General features: G+C 46.4%; 1 protein-coding gene across 1 annotated transcript; it reads right to left on the minus strand.

Annotated features, from left to right (window-relative positions):
* Positions 1–48: 48 nt before the first annotated feature.
* Anp32b (acidic nuclear phosphoprotein 32 family member B) lies at positions 49–22,025 on the minus strand. Its single transcript, XM_041667818.1, has 7 exons — positions 21,632–22,025; positions 12,994–13,143; positions 9,232–9,354; positions 4,362–4,590; positions 3,464–3,588; positions 964–1,033; positions 49–488 (listed from the first exon to the last, which is right to left on the minus strand). Exons 1-7 carry the CDS (start codon positions 21,683–21,685, stop codon positions 421–423), a joined length of 819 nt encoding a protein of 272 aa, XP_041523752.1. The 5' UTR covers positions 21,686–22,025; the 3' UTR covers positions 49–420.
* Between the last annotated feature and the right edge of the window lie 2,107 nt (positions 22,026–24,132).

A 24,132-nucleotide genomic window follows, 5' to 3' on the forward strand; every position in this document is an offset into this window, starting at 1 on the left:
ATGTCCTACTGTCTTAAAAAAAGAAAGAAAAGCATGAGAAAACAGACCCAAAATGTTAAGATTTTATTTACAAAGCTTTTCCTTGTTGTACAGAAAGTAAAAATGTTGTTACAATCGCGCGCAGTGTAACTGGCAGCCAGGACGGTCAACTCACCAATCACAGCTGTCACGATACAGCAAGAGTCTTACACGGAAACCTAACAATGTTTACAATTTTGCTGGGGCAGAAGTCCCCAGGCTTGGTGGTGGATTACCAAGGGGCTAAACGGAGGAAGGCGGAATGTCTTGGGAACTATTCTTTGGCTCTTTGGGTGGGGTGTCCTGGGGTCGTATCACAGCTACCTTTTTAAACAGCTACCAAATCCATGAGCAGTCCAACCAATACTCAACAGTTCTGGTTCTTGCAGATTGTTTCGGGTCTCAATCATCTTCTCCTTCATCATCTGTTTCCCTCTTTCTCTTTTCACCTTTCCCACTTTCTTCCTCCTCTGTAATAAAAAAATTAGCTGTGAGACCAGGTAAAGGCATTCTGCCTGAGATTCTCTGGTAATGTGGGATTCCCCTCTGTATATATGTTGTGAATACCATTGGTTAATAAAGAAACTGGCTAGGCCTGATAGGGTAGAACAGAGCTAGCAGGGGAAAACTAAATTGAATGCTGGGAGAAAGGAGGCAGAGTCCAGAGAAGCCATAGAGCCCCCACCAGAGATAAGGCATGCTGAAACCTTGATGGTAGGCCACGAAACTAGTGGTAAAATCTAAAATAGTGGAGATGGGTTAATTCTAGAAGAGCTAGCTAGCAATACACTTAATATAGTTTTCTGTATGGTTATTTCAGGAGTCTGGGCGGTAACACACTAGCAACCTCTTACAACAAGAGAGAAAGAGAAAGAGAGAGAGAACATGCAAGCACTAAGTCATCCAATTTTTGACTGAGAAACGGAATATATGCATCAGACCCACCTTCATCCTCATCTTCATCCTCATCTTCTTCATCTTCATCAACTTCACCATCATGTCCAAATTCTTCTTCCTAAACGAAAGAGAATAGCTCAACACCATTGTATGCTGCTAAGGCTCAACTGGTAGAGGTGAAACCCTGGCAACCTAAGGTCAATCACTAGAACCCACACAGACAAAATGGTAGAATTAAAGAAGAAAACAACTCTCAAAAGTCCTATGTCTCCATGCAGGTTGTTATGGGTGTGCATCTGTGCGCCTACCCACACACCCACACCGAAACAAAATCAGGCTTGATGGCTTACAACTGTTATTTCAGCAATCAGATATGGAGGCAGGAGGATCAGGAATTCAAGCAAGGCTAGCCTGGTGATGTGGGAGTCCCCTCTGTGTACTGTGATTACCATTAATGAATAAAGAAACGGCCTTGGCCTGTTGATAGGGCAGAACTTAGGTAGGCAGGGGGAAAATGGAACTGAATGCTGGGAGGAAGAAGGCAGAGTCAGGGAGATGCAATGGATCCACTGCTGGAGGTAGACGTGCTAAAACTTTGCTGGTAGGCCACAACCTTGTAGTGATGCACAGATTAAGAGAAATGGGTTAAATTAAGATGTAGGAGTAGGCCAATAAGAAGCTAGAGCTAATGGACCAAGCAGTGATTTAAATAATATGGTTTCCCTGTGATTATTTCAGTTCTGGGTGGCCAGGACAAACAAGCAGCCTCCTCCAACAGCCTGGGCTACATAAGCACTCACTCACCAATCCCTCTAAAAAAAAAAAACAAAAATGCAAATAGGAATATACTTTCAGATAGTTGTAACATCACATTGGGGGAAAACTGTTATTTTTACATACTTGGCTGCAAAGAGATGCTAATTTTTTTTTTTTTGGCTTTTCGAGACAGGGTTTCTCTGTGGCTTTGGAGCCTGTCCTGGAACCTGCTCTTGTAGACCAGGCTGGTCTCGAACTCACAGAGATCCGCCTGCCTCTGCCTCCCGAGTGCTGGGATTAAAGGCGTGCGCCACCACCGCCCGGCTGCTAATTTTTTTTAACAAGCAAAAGTCTGGAGAGACGGTTCAGAAGTCTTAAACGTTTGATTCCCAGCACCCACCTAGCAGCTGTAACTTCAGCCCTAGTGAATCCAATGCTTTCTCATCTGACTTCAAAGGGCACCAGGCTTGTATGTAATATATAGATATATATGTAAGCAACTCATACAATATACATTTGGGCACGTGCACACTCACACACACAAATCTTGGGGGCGGAGGGAGAGGTCAGGAAAAGAGCACTTTCAGGGCTCTAGCTTCCTTCCTTCCTTTGATTAATATTACACCCTAACCACAGTTTCCCCTCCCTCGAGGCTCTGGTTTCTTTTCTTTCTTCCTTTTCCCTCCCCCTTGATTAATATTACATCCCTACCACAGTTTTCCCTCTCCAAGGTTCTGACTTAAAAAGAAAAACTGCCCTGTAAGCCAGGTATTTTTGTACACACCTGTTATCCCAACCATTGAAACAGGATGGGGGTAGGCAGGTGGTCATTTTAATCTATCCTGAGATACTAAGTGAGACCTAAGTTCAATAAGTAAAATAAAAATATTAAAAAAAATATCAATGGGGGCTGGAGAGATGGCGCAGAGGTTAAGAGCACTGACTGCTCTTCCAGAGGTCCTGAGTTCAATTCCCAGCCACCACATGGTGGCTCACAACCATCTGTAACAGATCTGGTGCCCTCTTCTGGTCTTCAGGCAGAACATTGTATACATAATAAATAAATTATAAATTAATAAAAAAAGAAATAACAATTCATTAGGTAAGCGCTAATTATCTTGTAAGTTAAAATGGAAATTTCAATAAATGTTTTTATAATCTTATATTGCAGTATTGGATTGAACAGATTTTTTCCCCCCTGAATGTGGGGTAGGGTTGTACACCAGACCCTATGCATCTATGCATAGAATTTTAGCCCAGGTTGGTCTTGAACTTGTGATCTTCCTGCTTCTGCCTAGGTTCTGGATTATAAGCATACACTATTGTCTTTTTTACTTCAAAAAAAGATTTACTTATTATGTAGTATTCTGCCTGCGTGTATGCCTGCAACCCAGAAGAGGGCACCAGATTCCATTACAGATGGTTGTGAGCCACCATCTAGTTGCTGGCAATTGAACTCAGGACCTCTAGAAGAGTAGTCAGTGCTCTTAACCTTGGAGCCATTCCTCATTTCTCCAGTCCTAACCTAACCATACACTCTTATAGAAAGATCAGCCAATTGTTGCTCTTCTAAAGGAGAACATTTAACTTTGAATCACAATGCTACATTCTCTCTTTGAAAGGCATCTCAGACACAAGTGCTGTATCTAGGCAGCACTGAGCAGATTTATCCTGTATTAAGACAAAAGCTGCCATTGTCAGTCAAGCCTTTGCCTGTCTTTCTACCCCACCTTTTCCTCTGCCTTTTACACTTTTGCCTTTACACAGAAGGCAAGAAAACAGTTACATTTACCTCCCCACTGACTTCATCTTCATCATCTTCTCCTTCTACATCCTCGTCTTCATCTTCATCCTCTTCTTCATCATCCTCTTCCTCTTCACCATCCTCATCTTCCTCTTCCTCTTCATCTTCTCCTTCTGAAAATAGTCCAAAGAGCACTTATTAAGGTTGGGCACACCTTTAACCCCAGTACTTGGGAGACAGAGGCCAGCCTGGTCTACACAGAGACCAGGGCCACACAAAGAAACACGGTCTCAAAAAACCAAAAGAAAGAAATTACCAAATAACCTTGATGACTCATAGGGTCTAACTGAAAAAGCCAGAGAGCGACTTACAGCTTCTACCAGTTCTTAATCCTAAGATCAAAAAACTTCAAACTTCATCCTACTCTTACTGAATGAAATCTGCCTCAATTTCACATAGGAGAAAGGCTTTCTATTTCTGCCATGACTGAAAGCTCCTAGGTTTTTGTTTGGTTGTGGGAAGCATGGTGTGATGGCATAACCAAGTGCCCAGGACAGTAGAAGGAAGACCAAGAGTTTATGACTGTCACCCTAGGAAAGGCACCTGAGAGCAGTTGTCAAATCAGGACCCCTGTAGGCTTAATCCAAAGGCCACACAATAGTCCAGGGTCCTAGCTGCCCAGGCTAGAGGCAGTTTCCTTCCTACCAGCCTCCAGTTCACTGTGGTCTCCTGCCTGCTGTCCTTCCTGTTCTGCGTGCCCAGCCCTACAAACTCACTTTCAGCCCCTACTTTGGCAGACCTGGAGCTCTTTACCCCAGCTATGGGCTTTTGTGATTAAATGCACCAAGAGCTTATAAACGAGGAAACAGGCACACAAACTGAGCACATGCATGGTCAAGACTGTGGAAAGGCAGAAGTCAGGTCACAAGATGCCCAGTCTACCCACCTTCATCCTCTTCTTCTTTGTCCACACCATCCACCTCTGCATCTGAATCGGGGGCTTCCTCTACACCATCCACCTCCACATCGGAGTCAGGTGCTTCCTGGTCCTCTCGGTCATAGCCGTCCAGATAGGACAGCTGGGGCAGGAGTTTGAAGACACTCTCTCGGTAATCGTTCAGGTTAGTGACCTCACAGCCAAAGAGATCCAGGCTTTTCAGACAATCCAATTTTTTCTAAAGCAAAGAACCAAAAACCAAGATTCCTAAATCAAAAGAACATGTCACCAAACCATTTTCAAGAGGTAAAAGCCTAGGCTTCCTATCAATTAGCTGCTACCCATTTATCCCTGGCTCCCCTAGAGAACAATATCTTTTCCTGGTAGCGACAGGATTCTAACTAAGTGTGACCTCGCTGAAAAGTACACAGGACCCACCCATGAGCAGCGCTGGAGGATGGAGTGAAACCTGGGATGAGGTATGCCAGCGTGGACAGAAGGGTACACAAGAGCTTAGATTTCACCAACAGAGAAACCTCACACCCCTTTGTCTATTTAAGATATTTGGAAGAGGTTAATATTACCAGACATTTTAATGTACACTTAAAGCATCATCACATACAGCCTGCTGCCTTCTATAACAGTACAAACAGGCTTCTAGGGTGCAGGTGACTTTCCTATATGTGTACACACAGACAAGACACATGTAACTATTAATTTTAAAATCAAAATAAAGTTTGGCACTCTCACAAAACTAAACAAAAAACACCAATATGGGGGCAAGGAAGTAGCTCATTTGATAGAGTGCTTGCTCAGTGCAAGGCTTTGATCCCCAGCAGTGGTAGCATAGGCCAGTGGTCTCAGTTTGTAGGAGGCTAGGCTATCAATGTCAGGGTTATTGTCAGCTACCAGAGACCCCTTACTCAAAAAGTTCTGGATGAGGTAAGCACTAGCAAATCCAGCAGTGACATTTCGTCTTCAAAGTTACTGCCACACTCACACAACCTCCAAGAAATATGGACACAACATATCTGCTTCAGGACTGAAAGCATCTCTCTAATTCTCTGCTTTCAAAGTTGGCTTTAAAACGGGCTAATCTGACTCCCTAGCTATTTTTGTAAACTAATGTTTTGTTTTAAAGACAGGGTCTCTCTCTCCATATGGACCTGGCTGGCCCCAAACTCAGAGATCACCTGCCTGCACCCGCCTCCCAAGTGTTCTAGCAAAGGCACGGACCACCACGCGCAACTATAAAATAAAGTCTTACTGCCACATGACACTCATTTGCTCACATATTACACATCTACTGCCAACAGAGCTTCATGTTTGCATTATCTGACCCTCGGAAAAGGGCTGCTGACCCTTAAAGAAGAATCTCCATCCTCTCATCAGGAAAAGGCTCACAGAATTTATTCTCAGAGGAGTCTTTGGAACATATTACCAGGGAAGACCCAGCAGCAGGATTACAGGCGGATGCTATACCCACCCATCAAACACACAATATACAGTGATTTAAGATTGGTCATCAAGGGGGGCTGGAGAGATGGCTCAACAGTTAAGAGCATTGCCTGCTTTCCCAAATGTCCTGAATTCAATTCCCAGCAACCACATGGTGGCTCACAACCATCTGTAATGAGGTCTGGTGCCCTCTTCTGGCCTGCAGGCATACACCAGAGAGGTCATCAAATACTGTGCTTATGAAAGCCAACTCCCAAATGTCTAGGGGTGGCTGATTTTTTTTAAGCAGGCAATTTTTAGATTAGGTTTCTTACTGGGTAGACCCTGACCTCAGAAGCCCAGGTATGATTTCTTGCCAAAGAGCAAAAAAAAAAAAAAAAAAAAAAAAAAATGCTGTAATATGATCCCAAATAACCAGCACAGGCTATTCACTAGCTTTCTTTTTGGAGACAGAGCCTTTCTATATTGTCTAGGTTGGCCTAGAACTCCTGATCCCCCTACCTCAATCTCAAGATCTAAGATTTGATACTATCCCTGGCTACAGTAACAGCCGACTCTATATCACATAAGACATAAAAGGAAAATCAATTTAAGCAACTTCTAGAAAGGTTTACTGTAATGTGCTCCTCCCTCCTCCACCCTTTACTGAAGTGTATGTCTCACCACGTAGCCTTTGTCTCAGTCCTCTTGCTTTGGCCCCTCAGGTAGCTGGGACAACAGTATACATTACCACCCCTGGATAGCCTAAAACTATTTACTTAGTGGACTGGGCCACTGATGAAACAGGGCCATCAAAGCCTTCCTGTTTCCAAACAGCATGAATCTTAAGATGTTTGACAAAGCACCCATTATCAAGTAATTTTGGACATGTCATATAGTACGTATGAAATGTAGGAAATGAAATATAAGCAAGTTGACAATAACAAATCCTACATGACTACAGTCCTCTGTAGATTGTTTAAAGCAATAAAATTTTATCTATAGCCCAGCAGGCTCAAAATATAGATTATATAGGATCCCGATGTGATGTGTAAATATTGCTAAGAACTTAACAAGCGTACCATGCCGGAAACTTGACCTAAGCTAATAGGCTAGCCATAATAAACATTAAACATTTTATTAACAATAATTTTGCTTGCCTTCTTAGAATTTAGAAGGGCTTTGGGGGATGATTTGGATGGCCCAGGTCTCTTAAAAAAGGTGTCCCAGGAAGTTGGAACTGATGCCTTCTTTGTCTCTCGTTAATGTCCCTGTAGCAAGCAGAGGCATTCACAATCATTGCATTGCCTGTCAAAACTGGGCTCAACGCAGTGTTCAAAATGTGTGGTGATGAGGATGAGGATGGTGTCTTCCCCACTCTAGAACATTTACAAGTCAACACTGGACCCAGAGTCTCCCCCCTCACCTTTCCTACAGATTTCCTTTATTCCAGGTGAGAACCAGGAGGCCAACCTAGATCAGGCTTTTCCAAGCAGCCTGGGGCACATGGAGCTACGGTAGCTCTGCCACATGTTGTCGGTTCCCTCATTGTAAAACAAGGGCCATACTACTTCTATTCACTCTGTAGAGACTTCTCAACAGCTACCACAGGATCCACAGGGCCCCATGTATAACACATCCGCTACAGTAGTACAGTATAGCAACGAAGATTACTTCTCCCGTCTTGGGACCATAATCTGTTACAGCCCAGAAACAATTCCTGCACAGTATGTCTGTGCTATGCTTCGCTGCTAAGTAAAACCAACACAGGATTCCCAAGGGAATTCAGTCTCCAAGAGAATCAGGAGCAGCTGGTTATCCAACAAGAAAAGACACTTTCCAGTCCTCTGTTTAAAACAAACACAACACACCTCTGTATACGGGGTGCTGGTCCTCAGCTCGGCATAGCCCAGAATAAAGAGATCTGCCACCAAACAACAAACACAGGCTTGGCACAGACCATGGGTAAGTGTTAACGTGAGTATTCCTTTGGGAATTCTATTTTCTTTAAATTTAGGTATGGAATCAATTTACATGTAGAAAGAAAACAGTTCCCAAGGGCAATGAAAAATTAAGCGAATTTGGATTTGATCCTGCCATTAAATCCAAACAATTACTTAAGCTTTCTAAACCCAGTTTCCTCTCTAAACAGGACAGCCATTCTCTCTTCCCTGGGTTACAAGCCTTCAATGAGCAAATATTAAATGTCCTTGGATACAGCAAAGCTCAATGCATTACCTTTAACTCAGGAAACAGGCTGCTCTACACAGAAAAAAAAAACTAGCAAAGCTGAGGATGTGGGAGCATCTAGTGATGGACAGCAGAAAAGATCTGCAGAACAAGGGTAAGAAATAAGCTCTAAACACATACTGCAAATAGAAGCTCAAATATGAATACATAAATAAAGGGACTTAGTAAAATGATTAAAACTGCTTCAACATTTTCAACTGTGGAAGCGGGGGGGGGACCTTTAATTCCAGCAGGGCATCTTCATTGAAAGAAACCACAGCCTGTCTTCCTCCAAGGTATCAAAAGAGTAGGGTTTTGTTTGTCAGGGTTTCTTATAATCCAGGCTCAGGCTGGCCTCAAACTTGCTATGAATGGTGGATGACCTTGAACTTTTGATCTCCTGGGATTAAGGCAGGCACCAGTGTGAGGTAATGGAATCCAGGGCTTCACCCATTCTGAGCAAGTACTTCACCAACTGAGCCAAACCCACAGCCTCAAACATAGCATTCTTCCAGTCAGATAAAACCCTTTATTTTCTGCGATACCTCTGTCTAACTCTCTCATAGTCCAGTCTGAGCTGAGGGGCTGCCTCTCTCCTGTTATTAACCCTGCCTGCAATCATTTCAACAATTTTCCAGTCCACAAAATAGTGTCTTCTTTCCGATTGTCCTGCACTCTTAAGAAAGAAAACACTGTCTTCTCTGCTCAGTTTGCTTAAGGCCATATTCTAGGTTCACAATCCAAAAGGCACTTTAAATTTGGTCTCTTTAGCTAACCTACAGTAAGACTGAAGATCTGTTTCTACCCAAAACTCTGCAACAGTGATATAGGGGTAAACAGATCACTAATCTCTGAGGTTGCCCTTGACTGTGCTGAAATGCCACCTAAGATGGACAGTTCTGTTACAATACAGAATAGCTTGGCCAGTCTAGTGGGAAAAATTAGGAGACACGTTTAAGGCTATAGTAACTATGTATTTTAAAAAGGATTAAAAAAATAAAAAAGTCTCTACTGCAAGATTCCATTATAGTTTCAGTCAGGGGAGCAAAGCCCCAGGAATACACCTTAGAGACTGTGACCTTTAAAAGTCACTCTATGAAGAGTATAATTTTAGCATTTTTTTTAGCCAATTATATTTCCCAATCATTTCTCCCACTAGAAATATGAAAATGAATATGACAACAATCCATTCTCTACATTCTCAATTACCTACCAAAGGTTCCAAGGTGCTGATATCTTTCAGCTTATTTCCACTTAGGTTCAGATGTGTGAGGCTTGGAAGTTCTTCTGCTAGTCTGTCCAGACCTCCAAAGATTCTATTATCGCTGAGCTCAAGCTAAAAGGAAACACACGTACAGAAAAAAATCACTCACTACTGAACTGAGATAAGAAGCAAATACCTGTAACAAAGAGCCAGGCAGACACTGCACACATCTGCAACCCCACGATTCAGTAGATGGCAAGGTGGAAGGAGCCCAAGTTCCAGGCCAGCCCAAGAACCAAATCGACCCTTTCCCCTAACAAAAATAAACAATAGCAGTCAAACTACAAGGGCTGGTGAAGTACTCCTCAGGTAAAGGCTGACAGATCAGGTCCAACCCTGGGACCCACGTGGTGGAGAGAACTGACTCCCTTGGTATTTCTCAGAAGTCAACTCAAAAGCCTTGTTTGTTAGATCATTATACATTATTTTATTTGATTAAATCCAAACCAAATAGTTTATAGATACCACCAACATTTAGGACGAGTGAAGCAGACACACCAGAAGGTAGAAAGTTTGTAAAAAGACTTTGTGTGCTTTGTATAGGCACCAGGTGCACATGGTGCCTATGGAGGCTAGAAGAGGGCACCAGATACCCCCTTCAAGGCCATGCAATGAACACTGAGCACTGAGTATGTGTTATGGCAAGGGGGTTGTAAAACCTGATCCCCAGAGGCTTCTTTGTAAGCCTGGCACTAGCCTCCACAGTAAGTTCCTTTCAGTTTCTCAGCTGCAGGTCAGGCAATAGCGTCCTCACTAAAGTGTCACACTAAAAACTGCCAATTTGTCTCAGAGTACAAGACGTAGAGATTAGGTAAGTGAAACTCTTTTGCAGATAAACACTCAGGTCATGAGACCCCACAGTTCAGAGCAGGTGTTGTCCTTCCAGAAGATAGAGTTCAGTTCCTAGCACCCATGTTGGAATGCTCACAATCACTTTAACTCCAGCTCCAGGGGATCCAGTATCTTCTTCTGGCCTCCAAGGGAATCCCCCATCCCCATATACATAAAAAAAAGACAAGACAGGCAGACAGGAAGTACAAGATACCCCAGGCTACACAGATGGCTCCAATTTTTCATACTGGTGACAAGATAAAGGTAGCCAATCATCATGCAGTGTTTGGGGTGCTGGTCACTTTTCAGAGCACATCATCTCACTTGTTCTTATAATAAACATATTCTTTTGTTTACACGCAGGGAAATGAACTGCAAAGCTGTGACTGGTCCATGATCAAAGTTGCACACTGACTCCATATACTTGAGCTCAAGGATTCCTGGTCTACCCACTGTGTTACAATACAACACACATGCCTGGTATGCTATGTGTGGACACGTCATGTGTCTGGGCATGGTGGTGACCCAGGAGGCTGAAACAACATGTCACCCTATGCAACTCAGAGAGACCTTGTCTCCAAGTTTTAAAAGGGACAAAAGACCTGGGAATATATAGCCAGTGTGTAGAGTGCTTGACTAGTATTCATGAGACCCGTGAGTTCAATCCTTAGTACACAAGACAGAACTGCCAAAGAAAATAACAAAAAAAGAAAACCAAGTAAAAAAAAAATACCAACTTCATGAAATAAAGGCTTTGGCACATCATGAAATACTGAACTTGACACACAGCAATGACCCACAATTTAGACTCCTGGTCTAGGAGGGTAGGAAAGAGATGGCTTTGTAATAAAGCACATGGGACAAGCCCGAGGACCCGAGTTTTGAGCTGTTCTTTGACTGAATATGAATGCTGCAGTCGGTGCCCCACTCACGTAAACCCCTTCTAGTCTATAATATATAAAGATTATATATAATATAAATAAATATATAATATAAAGAGTCAAGCACTGGCTCTCATAGTTTCTGGAAACCATTTATAGTAGAAACTTCCTTTCTGTGTTTAGCCCACATGGCTAGAATATCAAATCTTCCTACAGGAAGAAACAAGGCATTTACTAGCATAACATTTAAAGCCATTTATATATTTAATTTTTAGTACTTGTTTCTTTCTTTCTTTTTTTTTTTTTTTAAATTTTCGAGACAGGGTTTCTCCGTAGCTTTTTTGGTTCCTGTCTTGGAACTAGCTCTTGTAGACCAGGCTGGCCTCTAACTCACAGAGATCCGCCTGCCTCTGCCTCCTGAGTGCTGGGATTAAAGGCGTGACCACCACCGCCCGGCTTAGTACTTGTTTCTTAACATTCAACCTGCCTGCCTTTTAAGTAAGATCACCTCCTCAGTCTGTTGAGTGATCTCTGTTTAAAGTCTTCAGAAAAAGCCCAGTATGGTGCAATTTACAATCTCAGCATTTGAGAGGCTGAGGCAGAACTGTTCTAGTTCATCCTAGCTGCACAATGAGACTCTGTCTTAAAGAACCAAACATCCGAGAAAGAGTGAGTAAAACCAGTGTGGTGCTTAATCTCATTGCTGACTCGACAGATCTGGAATTAGTGAGGAACACAGTAATTGAGGGTTTCCAGAGAAGGCTAACGGAGGGAAGACCACGATGAACATATGCACCCAATCTCATGGCCTGAAGCCCAAATTGAGTCCAATGAAGAATCCAGGTCTCTTCTCCCAACTGCACTATACCCCACCCACTGCACTGTACCCCAATCCCAAAAGATTCTTATTTGACCCAGCACAAGCGTTCTGTGGGTGGCTTTAGAAAAACTGTAGTTCCTTTCTGTGGCCACACCTACCAATAAACAGTACACAGGAGCAATGCTTCTTCCACCTCTATGACAAGACAAAAAAAACTTTTCTTAAGTATTCTGCCCTTTCTGGGAAGTACTAGAAGGCAAGAGGGTGACTACAGGGGAAGCAAACTACTAACAACGGTCAAGACCAGTAGGTTTTTTTTTTTTTTTTTAAATGGGACGGGGAGCCCAGACACAGGAGACAGTAGCTCTGCCTGGTCTGGGACCCACAGTCCTTTACATGTTTTTACCTCCTAAGAGCAGAATTACAAGCAGATACCACATAGCCTGGCCTATAGCAGGTTTTGTTACATACATAGGACTTTTCTAGTAAACCAGAACACACTTTAAACTCTCTATTATTAAAAATTACATGATAGGGCTAGAGAAATGATTCAGCAGTTAAGGGCATTTGCTATCCTTGCAGAAGTTGGGTTCGGTTCCCAGCTCCCACAGGAGCAGCTTACAATTGTCTGTACTCCACTCCAGATCTGATGCCCTACATAGAGAGCCAAGTCTTCACTTTCCTGTTTATCAACAGTTATGTTAGAGCATGTAAAGAGAGAGGCTCTTGGGTCTCCTGAGCCTAAGAGTAAACCTAGCTAAATGGAAATAAAACTTCCAACAATTAACCAATTATTTATAAAGTAATTCATAATCTAACAGGGATTATTTCCAAAGCACTGCTGCAACTCTGCATGTCAAGTGTAATAAAAAAACAGGTGATGAAACCTTAGGAAGAAAGACAGCCTACAACCTCACAATGCCATAGTTCACTAAAGCCCGTGCTTCTGCCACACAGAACTAACCTATACATTTCTCTTTTGCAATGGTTCTTTTAATGGTGCTTTAGAAAGAGCAAGGCGGTGGTGGCACACACCTTTAATCCCAGCACTCAGGAGGCAGAGGCAGATGGATTTCTTGTGTGTTAGAGGCCAGCCTGGCTTACACACAAGTTCCAGGACAGTCAGAGCTGTTACACAAAGAAACTCTATACAAACAAACAAACAAACAGAAAACTCACCTTTTTCAATTTCGGTAGCTTGGGGAGATCTGAAACCGAAAACAAGCCTACGCTTATTAAACTGAGGAACTCTAGGTTCACAAATTCATCCGTTAACCCCTCGATTTTTCCATCGTTCGCTTTGCAATTGTCCAAGACAAGTTCTCGAACCTGTGGACACAAAAAGGGTATAAGCTTTAAAAAACATAACAGGAGACAACAAAAGCAAAAACTCTAAATAGAACCCCATAAAACATCCACATACAGAACAGCTTTTAGTTAAAGCAGGCCCAGCTACACACAAAGCACGATCAGCCTTATAGTAGTAGCTTAGCAAGACCCAAAGACCACTGTTAATTCAAGCCAATTAAAAACAAAACCAAAGCCAACGCGTCCCCACAAATGGTGTATACTCCATATCCCAGACAGACACCACAGTTCTCAGAACTATGTCCTAGTCTTTCCACGGCTGTGACTTGAAGGGGTTTTGTCCAAGTTCCAGTACAGAGTGAAGAAACCCTCAGACTCTCTTAAAGCCCAGGAGGGGCACAACCACAGGGTGATGAACACTCTACTTCACCATCAAGATCACCACGGCACTAAGCACTTGATCTCAAGGAGCCCGCTGCTCTAAAGCACAGTAACTGACCTTACCACCACCCAGCTTTTGAATAGGTTCCCTGCCAGATTTTTTTTTATTTTGTCTTATTTTTTAAGACAGAGTCTCTCTATATAGTCCTGGCTGTCCTGAAAATCACTATGTAGACCAGGCTGGCCACAAACAAAGAGTTCGGCCTGCCTTTCTCTGCTTCCTGAGTGATGGGATTAAAGGCGTACCTCACCATGCCTAGCCTTTCTTTGCCATTTTCTAAGAAAAGTCACAAATAAATCTTGGCTAAGGATTTTTACACCTGCACACTTTCCAGTTTCAGATCTTTTGTTTTAGCCAGAGTTTCACTATGCAGTCCTGGCTGAGCAGAACTCAATATGGAGCTGACTGTCTTCTAACTCAGAGACCTGACTGCCTCTACCTCCTGAGTGTTGGTATTACAGATGTACACCATCATGCCCAACTAAGATCTTGATTCATTTCCTGTGTAACAATGCAATTAAAATGTCATATAAAAATGCCATTAATGGCCAGGCAGTGGTGGTGCATGACCTTTTAATCCCAGCACTCAGGAGGCAGGTAAATCTGAGTTCAAGGCTAGCCTGGCCTACAAGAGCTAGCAAAGCTACAGAGAAATCCTGTCTCGAAAAATCAAAAAGACATTAATATGTCCAAAGAGGAATGAAAGAGTATGTTACACTGCCTCCCAGGTAGGGTTAAAAATCACCTCTTGGATAGTTCTTTTAGTTGCCAAGATTCTGCTTTAACCACTGAGAGGGTCATGAGAAACTACTACTGGGGCTGAGGGCCAAAATATCACAGCAACTCCATCACTGAGGCAGAGGCAGGTACACTCTGAATTCAAAGTCCACGTAGCCTCTATACAAAGAAACCCTGCCACAACAAGTAAACAGATACTCATAGGCTAAGGCGAATAGCAAAATGTAATGCAGATTATCGAGAGGCAGTTGGGGGGAAAGGGCTGTTAAAGTAGTTGACACACACAGGCCCGAGTTTAGGGTTGGATATGGATGATGATCAGAGAGGTTTTATGTTCTGGTTCAGAGAAACGAGGACCTACAAGGAACATTTTTTTGAGGAGAAAATGAACACCATGGGAAGTACAGGTGCACATAGGCAGCTGGACATACAGACCCTGAGTTCTGGGGGATGCCTCATTTAAAACAAACAAACAAAAAACAAGGCGGGAGTGGTGACACACGCCTGTAACCTCAGCAGCCTAAACTACATAGTCCCCGTCAGCCTCAACTACACAGCCAATCTTCAAAAAATATAACTGAAAATAAGAGGACCCTAAACACAGCAGGGTTCCCGTCCATCCCACCTGGGAGGTAAACAGGACTACATCAAGCCACTCTATCACTAGGACTACAAGGTTGGTGCTTGGGGAAGCATTGCTGTTCATGCTTGAAGACCAGAGTTCAATCCTTATTACTCACATAAAAAAGAGCAGCAGAGGGAGACAAGTCTCTTGAGTTCAAGGCCAGCCTGAGCTACAACAGAAAAACCCTGTAAAAAGTACCAGAGAACTGACTATACAGTTGACCTCTGACCTCCACATGTACTACCTGGTACTTCCACATCATACACACAGAATATTATTTTTTTAATTTAGAAAAAAAATCAAAAAACGGAAGGGGCTGGGAAGACACCGACCTGGTAGCTGGATCTGCCACCTAAGACCAAGTCTTAGGGCTGTGCTCAGAGCAAGTCTACAATCACTACTGGTTAGCTGCCTTCAGGTCTGTGTAAAGTTCTCAGAGACTGAGTGGTAGTCCAAGACAGTCATGCCTGCTTCTCGGGGTGAAGGCAGTAGGACCACAGATTCAAGACCATCTCAGAAAGAGACAGCAAGGCACGATGGTGGTACATGCCTGTAAATCTTAGCGCATAGGCAGGTGTGGAATAGCCAAGTTTGAGTTCAACCTTGATCTAAGCTTAGAGTTTGAAGGAAGCCTCTGTTCATGAGACACCCGGGGAGATAGCTCAGCAGTTAAAAGCACTGGCTGCTCCTCCATCAGTTTCCAGTGCCCAAACTGTGAGCAGGTGGCTCACAACTGCATCCAACTCCAGGTCCAGAGGATCTGACATCCTCTTCTGGCCTCTGTACAGACTTTAATACATGTGGCAGGGATGCAGATATACACAAATAAGAATACTTCATTAATTTCATAAGCAGCCAGACATGGTAGCACACACCATTAATCCTAGCATTTACTGTGAGTTCTAGGACAGCCAGGGTGACATAGTAAGACTCAAGTCTCAAACAAACAATACAAACAAACCCCTAAATATGGAAAGGCGGCCCCCAACCTGCACACTGTGACTGGAAAGACCAGCAGGGCAGCCTTCTGCTCAGAGATGGAAAAGTTTAATTTTTGAGGCCAAATTTACTCATATTGGTCATTCTCCATTGAACTTGCTTCTTTCTCAAACGTGAATAAAGTAAATGTTTAAGAACTAAAAACAGCCTGGCGGTAGTGGGGCACACCTTTAATCTCAGCACTCGGGAGGCAGAGGCAGGTGGATCTCTGTGAGTTCAAGACCAGCCTGGTCTACAAGAGCTAGTTCCAGGACAGGCTCCAAAACCACAGAGAAACCCTGTCTCGAAACTCCCCCCCAAAAATAAAAATAAAATAAAAACAAACAAAAACCCCTAAAACCAAATGGCACAGTGCCTCAGGCTTGCAATCCCAACACTTTGTGCAAAAAGGCAGCAAGACAGCAGAATCAGGAGTTCAAGGTCATCCTCAGCTAGAGTTTGAAGCCAGCTATTCTTATTTTATTTTTTGGACAGAGTCTCACTGTATAGTCCCAGGCTGGCCTGGAACCTAGAGATCCACCTGTCTCTGCCCTCCTGAGTGGGGCCACCAGCTTTTCTTTAGCTCTCTTTCACTTGGTTTTCTAGTTAGCAGTAATGTCAAATATTCAGCACTTTTTCATTAAGTTTCCTTTCCAACCCTTTCTCAGTTCCATTCTTTCAGCTACCTATGGTCAGGGTAAATACTTCCCCAGCTACATACTTGTCCCAGGAGAAGAAAAAGACCCAGAAATTAAATAAAATTTTGAGTTATGGTGGTTTGAATAAATGCCCCCCCATAGGTTGATGTATTTGAAAAATGTTTGGTCCCCAGGGAGTGGCACTACTTGAGAAGTATTGGGGGTAGGGCACTGTTGGAGGAAGAGTGTCACTGGAAATGGGCTGTGAAGTTTCACAAGTCCACACTAGGCCCATATTCTGACTCTCCACACCACTGTCCTCATACTCATGGCAATCCTTCTGCCTAGTGCCGGGTGACAGTTCTGTGTCAAAGTACAGTGGTTTGTTACTGCCATACCTGCTTCTCTCTGCAGTGTACTAAATATGCTTGTTTTATGAAAAGACTGCCCTATACCAAATACCCCATAAAATCAAACAGGGGACAATAAATTCCCCAAGTTGTTCTCTGACCCCCACAGAAACTTAACAGTGAAACACATATAATTTTTTTTTAATTTCAAAAATGAAAAGAATGATTGCAATGTATTCATAGAGGGCAAAGGGGCAGAGCTGGGTAGTATGGTTAATTCAGCATGCTGGGAGCCTTGAATTCAATCCCCAAAACACAATAAAATGACAAGGCTGGGCAGAAGACACCTTTAATCCCAGCACTTGGGAGGCAGAGCCTGGAGGATCCGGAGTTCCAGGACAGCCAGGGCTACCTAGAGACACCCTATCTCAGAAAAACAAAATAAACAACAAACAAAGGACAAGGCTGAGAATGGAGTTCTGTTGGTAGCGTTTGCTCAGTATGCAGAACACCCTAGGTCGGATGCCCAGCACCCCAAAAATCCACAGCAGTGATACACACCTTTGACCCCAGAATTTGGGAGAAAGGAGGTGAAGCTGGACACGGTGGCACGCACCTTTAGTCCCAGAACCCAGCAGAGGTAGGTTTTGAAACTGAGTTTAAGGACAGGCTGGTCTACATAGCTAGTTCCAGGACAGCCAGGGGTGAAGGGTCAGCAGTAAAAATGCTCATTGCTAATAACATGAGACCCACACGGGGAGAGAACCAACTCCCAAAAGCTGTTTTTCTGAACACACACACACACACACACACACACACACACACACTTTAAAAACCCAAAGACAACTAGGCTCATATTCATAGCAACAGTCTTTCAGTGTGTTCACATGGCAGGAAAGTTGAGAAAGATACCCCACCCTAGAAGAGGAAATGCCTGTGTCCTAAGTGTGGATTAAAGAGGACAATTCTGAAAAGCAATTAGACAGACACTGGGGCTCTTCTCTAAGCACCAGACAGTCCATGTTTATAACACAGTTCAAGTTAGGAACAAAATGAAGCAATTTTGTAGGCCACACACCAAACAAAACGCACGGAAAGGTTAAGTGTGTATTGCGTATTTTTATCAACCGTTTTTGGCTTATCTGCATCTAATTTTCGTTAAAGATGTATTACTGTACAAAGGAAAACAACCCCAATTAGTTGCTATGCAACCAATTAGAATATCCCATAGAGCTCAGAATTATATCACACTAAACAACAAATGCCAAAACTTGGGGGTGGGGGCCACAAAAAGGACAATAAAAAAGGAAGATGTGCCTAAGAAATCTGCTTCCCCAGTAAGACAGACTGATGAGCAGTGTAAGTACACAGCACAGCGAGGCTGGGGGGGGGAAGGAGGGGAGAGAAATTCCTTTTTAAAAAAACTCCAGTATGAAGCTACTTGGTTTTCCAACTCCGGGTAGAGGGTTAGCTGTCCCTGGCTGTGGGGTGAGAAGGGGCACACACAGCAGCCTGTGTGCACAAATGGAGGCTGAGAACCTCATACCAGAGCAGGCCGCCTTCCAACCGAGGTGTGCCTGCTACTGTGTGCCAGAGCTTTCCCACCAGCTTCTGTGGCATATATGTTCTAGCACTGTGCGATTTACTCTCAGTAAAAACTCTTTCCTATTTGGGGGATGGCAATGCTGGGGAATGAACCAATGGCCTCATACTGCATGAGAGCTGGCACCAAGAGTCCCCCATCTAGTTCATGGTATTCTACACAAACTAAGCTCGTAGGAGATAAGGCTGGGAGCTGGTAGAGCAATGTTCTTGGTCCAATCCCCAGCACCCGCATCCTATGCTTGCCCATAAAATCTTTTGAATATTTTTTGGGGGGAGGGCAATGCCATTTTATGCCATTTTCCCCCCACTGTGAAAATACACTCTTCTACAAGAGCTGTTTTGGACTTAAAAAAAAAAAATCGAGTTAAATATTTAAAAATCTCCTTTGAGTCAAGGGGCATACCCATGTTTATAACTAATAAGAGGTGTAGTATATGGTCCTGAACATGTCATCTTGGGCCTTTTATACTTTGAAGGAAAAAGAACCCATCACCAAGATGGGAAATATCATTTCGGAGATGTCCAAGATTCAAAACAAACAACCCCACAACACCACAAACGCACACACCTCACTTAGTTTTAAACACCAGTATGTATTTAAACATGAAACCTCCACTCACCCCCTTCATTTAGACCTCATTTGACTTTAAAAGTACACTCAGGGGTTGGAGACAAGACTCAGAGGTTAGGAACACTGACTGCTCTCCCAGGGGGCCAGGGTTCAATTCAAAGCACCCACATGGCGGCTCACAACTGTCTATAACTACAGTTCCGGGGATCCGACACCCTTACATAGGCAAAACACAAATGTATGTGAAAATAACTAAAACACACACACACATTGAGCAAGGACCTGGGATCTTTTTGGCACCCCACATGACATGTCTGTAGGGTCACAAGGGCCAACCTTACTCCCTAGCACAAGTTTTAGGACATTACATGGTTTTGTTTTTTGAGACAAGGTTGACCTCACATTTACTGAGATCTCCCTGCTTCTGTCTCTTGAGTGCTGGGATCAAAAGGTGTGCGCCATCACACTCAGGAGAAATGAGCTCATTTAAAAGGCGCCATCTCTGAACTTCTCACTTTTAACCCTTATGACACTTGGAAAAAGCCTTTCAGAGCCCCCAAACTACATACAGCATTACTGTATGTGATAGAACCAGCTCTCAGGAGGCTGAGGCAGGGGGATGAAAACTTAGAAAGAGACCCCGACTTTGGGAAAAAATAAAATCACAAAAATATCTACAGCATCTTCCCCTTCAAGCACTTCAGCTTGAGGTCAAAGTTCTTCCAAATAAGCACCGGCCAATGGTCCGGCTCCCCCTAGGGAGATTCCCCTTCACACCTCCACAATCTTGGCGCTTTCACAAGGCCCCTCCAACCCAAGTTAGCGTGGCCCATGACTCGTTTACACCGTTTCTCGGCCCTGGCCTACTGTAGCTAAATATGCAATAACTCAATGTTCCTGGAGACCAAGGATGTCCAGCGCGGTATCCACCAACCACTTGTTGCTTTTGGGCACTTTAAACGTGTAGACATTGATACGCTTTTATAGTTCCATGGAAAGACGGTTTCAGCTGAAAATGGGTCTTTTACCAAAATTTAGTTATTTCCCACTCTGTTGATTTTTTGCGGCTCGCCTGGACTCATATTAACTCATCTTTGCAAGTTGAAGGAAGAAGATGGTTTAACAACTCAATCTCCCAGCACGTGGTGGGCACAAAATGTCTGACTGAGAGGTGGAAGGGACACGTGCCGGTGAGATCCTCAAGGCCCCGGGAACAGGGACACCACCCAATCAGTCCTCAGGGACCGCCCCGCACCTCGGCGGAGCCGACCTCAAGGCCTGTGGCAGGAACACAAAGCCTCGGGCACGCCAGGCGCACCTCGGCAGGCCATCGCCACAAGTTCCCAACTTGTTAGCCACAGTCAGCTGCGTGCGCCAGCCGGGGCCGGGCCTCCCCCGGGTCCCAGACGACAGCTCGGGCCCGGGGTCGTGGCCACCGGCGCCGTGGCGCACGAGGGCGGCGTCGGGCCCGCGGCCTGCGCACGGTCGGTCGCAGAGGCCGCGCGGAGCACGTGCGGGGCCCAGGCCACCCCAGCCCCGCGTCGGCCACCGTTGCCCTTTTAAGAAGGGGGAGGGCGCCCGCGAGGGGATGAGGCGGCGGCGGTGGCCGAGGGCCGCGCTTCCAGCGCGCGCGGAGCCGAGCCCGCGGGGCGGGGGCAGCCCGGGGACCGACAGGCAGCGCGAGGGCGGCCGGCTCACCCGGCGGAGGAAGACGGCGCCCGCCAACATGGCGCTGTGGCGCGCCCCGGCTGGCGCGCGGAGCCGCCGGCCGCCCACACCGAGGGGCCGGCCTCCCTCTCGGGCAAGGCCCCGGGCGGCGGCACGGGGGAGGGCGAAGCCACCGCGGTGACGGTGCCCGGCCGAACCCGGGAGGCCCGCGTGGACAAGGCCGAGGGCGAAGGCGAGCCGGGCAAAGGAGGGGGAAAGTTGTATTTTTAGGCTTGAAAAATGGCGGGAAGCGCATCCTTTTTTCAAACTTGGCCTCGGGAGGGGCGGCGGTTGCGCCACCTCCGCCGCCAGGCCCGCCCCTCCCCCGTTCCGCGCCAGGCCGCGCCCGAGGGGCTCCGCGCCCCTCAGGGACCCGAACCCCCCTCCTCGGCGCGGCCCGCGACGCCTCCCGAGCCGCTTCCCCGCCGGCCACGGGGAGCATGGAAGCCGGGCCGGCCCCGCGGCGCGGCTCCTCGGCAGGCCCGGCCTCCGCCCGGCCGCGCATCCCGGGAGGCTGCAAACATGGCTCCCAGCGTTACACAACCCCCGCGCCCGCCCTCGCCGCCGGCCACACGCACACGCGCTCCCTCCGGGAGAGGACCGAGCGGGCGAGCGGCTCAAAGTTTGCTTTTCCACCCGCCGTCCTCCCCGTGGCCACGGGGGCCCGCGGGCGCCAAAGAGTTAATGCCCGCGCGCTCGCTCCCCCCTCCGCGCCTTCCGCCCGCCTTCCCCTGTCCCCGTCCGAGCTGCGAGCAGCGCCTTCCCCGTGCCGTGGCCGGAGCCCGGTGGCCCGCAGGTGGCCACCATTACTTGCAAGTCATCGGGGGCGCGGGCGCCCGAGGGGGTTCTGCTTACTGCTGCCGGGGTCCGGTTCCTCAGCTCCAGGTGGATCCTCTTCTTCATGTCCATGTTTCCCTCGTCCCCCCTCTTCAAACTTAACTTTCCGCGGCGGGGGCGGAGGGGGGAGAGGCGACCCGGCCTGCGCGGCGAGGGCCGTCGGAAGGAGGCGGCTGGCGGAGGCGGCGTGGTCCTGAGCGGCGTGCGGCGTGCGGGCGTGCGGGCGAGCGGAGCCCCCGGAGCCAAGTTACTCGCGGGAGCGGAGAGAAACCATGGAGGGAAAAGGGGGCTGGAGCGCGGCGCTGGCCTCACTACCGCCGCCCCCGGCCAAGGCCCCGCACTGCGCTTAAACCGGCGACGCGACGCGGCGGCTGCTCGGCTCCACTCGGCCCTGCGCGGCGCCGCTCGGCTCTGGAGCCCGGGCTGCAGCACGGACTAAGGGAGGCGCACGGAGGGCGGGGCGGGGCCGCCCTAAGCTCAGCCCGGACTGCGGCACCGCCTCCCGGGCCGCGCGCGCCTCCTGGCCCTCGGGTCGCACGTGGGCTGGCTGATGCAAGACCTTCCGGGGCCGGGGACCCCCTCCCACTCTCGCCTGCCCCCCCCCTCCTGCACGTCCGTGCGACAGCCTTTGCCTCGCGCTTTCGGGGGTGTCACGGACCCAGTTCCGCCCGCCGACCCGCTCCCCTAGCCTTCCGATGCCGCCCTCAGAGGCTGTGGCTTTGGGGTTCACCCCATTCCCCCAGCCTGGGGCCAACAGCCTGACCCCCACAGCCTTTAGATGCAGAGATGTTGCAAGTGCCTTCGAGGCCCCTCATGAGGGTGTGATCACTGCCTGGTCGTGTTGTACCTCGTGGCTCCAGCGAGGCGGTTGCACTAGGGCATGGGCAGCAGCATTAGGTATCCCAGTTCAGGAGACTTAACCCTTGGCGCTTGTTTTTAAATATTTTTAAAAATATACCTTGAAGGGGGCTGGAGAGATGGCTCACAGGTTAAGAGCTTTGCCTGCTCTTCCAAAGGTCCTGAGTTCAATTCCCAGCAACCACATGGTGGCTCACAACCATCTGTAGTGAGGTCTGGTGCTCTCTTCTGGCCTGCAGGCATACACGCAGACAGAATATTGTATACATAATAAATAAATATTTAAAAAATATATATCTTAAAACTTTATTGCTTCACCAATACATAAACTACAAACTAGCCAAGAAGAAACAAAAGAACTTTACATAAATGCTGCTTTTAAGCATTTTAACAGGCGCTACTAGCGAAGGAAACCATTAGCAATTTTGAAGGAGCCTCAGTTTCCACCGTCTGAGGCACTCATGGAAGGTACATGCATTCTTGATCTCCATTAAGGTGAATCCTGGGCAGGCCTAATCTCGAGGGTTCTTGAATTTAAAGCACAACGTTGGGGTGCGGAAATTCAGTGTGTTAATTCAGGTGCCTTCTTGCTTCTGATGTTAACCAGAGGCACCAAAGATTAAACACAGTTTACTAGAAAAAAACAAAATTCTATACTTTACCCTGAGATTTTTGTTGAAAAAGCCTTTCTCCATTCCATTTTGCCTTAGGGGCTCAAACTTTTAAATGGATTATATGTCAGTTTCAGAAATAGCAGCTCAAGAGAAAACGTTTGAAGGTTATGGGGAATGCTTTCTAAGTGTAGACTCCTCCATGCCTCCTGTTGGAGTCTGGAAGACTTAAGAGAGTGTGGGGAAAGGAAGGGTGTGGTGTGCTCCTCGTCACCAAAGATCTCTAAGTATAAGGTGATGGATGGGCTTCACTAGCAAGACACTTCCATAAACTAACAGTCGCAGAGCTCTGACTCTCAAGGGTTTGCTGTGTTATTTCCCGTCTAATCTCCGGTGGAGTTGGTGATATTTTAATTCCAAAAATAAGGAGTTGAAGCTTAATCACTGTCGGCCTCAACAGGGTAAGTCTTATAGGTCTGGTTCCAAATCTGCCATATTTTTTGCTGTACCCCTAGTCTAAGGTGAGTCATCTGGGGGGACTCTGACTTTGGTACAGCAGATGGGGAACCGTTGAGGGAGCCTATGGGACCAGGTGGCCCCCCAGTGTCATCTTGTGCTGGTAGGGATAGTCTCTGCTAGAGGTGTGACCCTGTGCCTCCCAAGGAGGGTGGGGTTAATCCTAGCTAGTGCACTGAGACTGTCAGCTCCTACAGGCAAACTCTTTCCAGTGGTGGATGGGCCACAGGATAAATGTATATTTTATAAGATTAAGCGACAAAGTAATTAATAAACACGGCCACAGCGTGCAACAAATAAAAAGAAAGCAGGCGAGTCCAGGAGGAGAGACTACAGACAGGGCACTGTGCCTTCTTGCACAGCCGGTGCTGGCATGCACCTCTGCGAACAAAGAGCATGTGTTCCAGTGACATGCCTCTTTGTCAGGGGCTTCACTGCCAGAGGCATAAATAACACAGGCAGCACAGGGTGTGTCCCATTGCCCTGCCAACGTCTACAGGACTGTCAGTCCAAGGGCCTGAAGGGGCTGCTGTC

This window comes from Microtus oregoni, unplaced genomic scaffold, assembly GCF_018167655.1.
Source record: "Microtus oregoni isolate MIOR12 unplaced genomic scaffold, Mior012 000017F_ref0000208, whole genome shotgun sequence".
Classification (NCBI taxonomy): Eukaryota; Metazoa; Chordata; class Mammalia; order Rodentia; family Cricetidae; genus Microtus; species Microtus oregoni.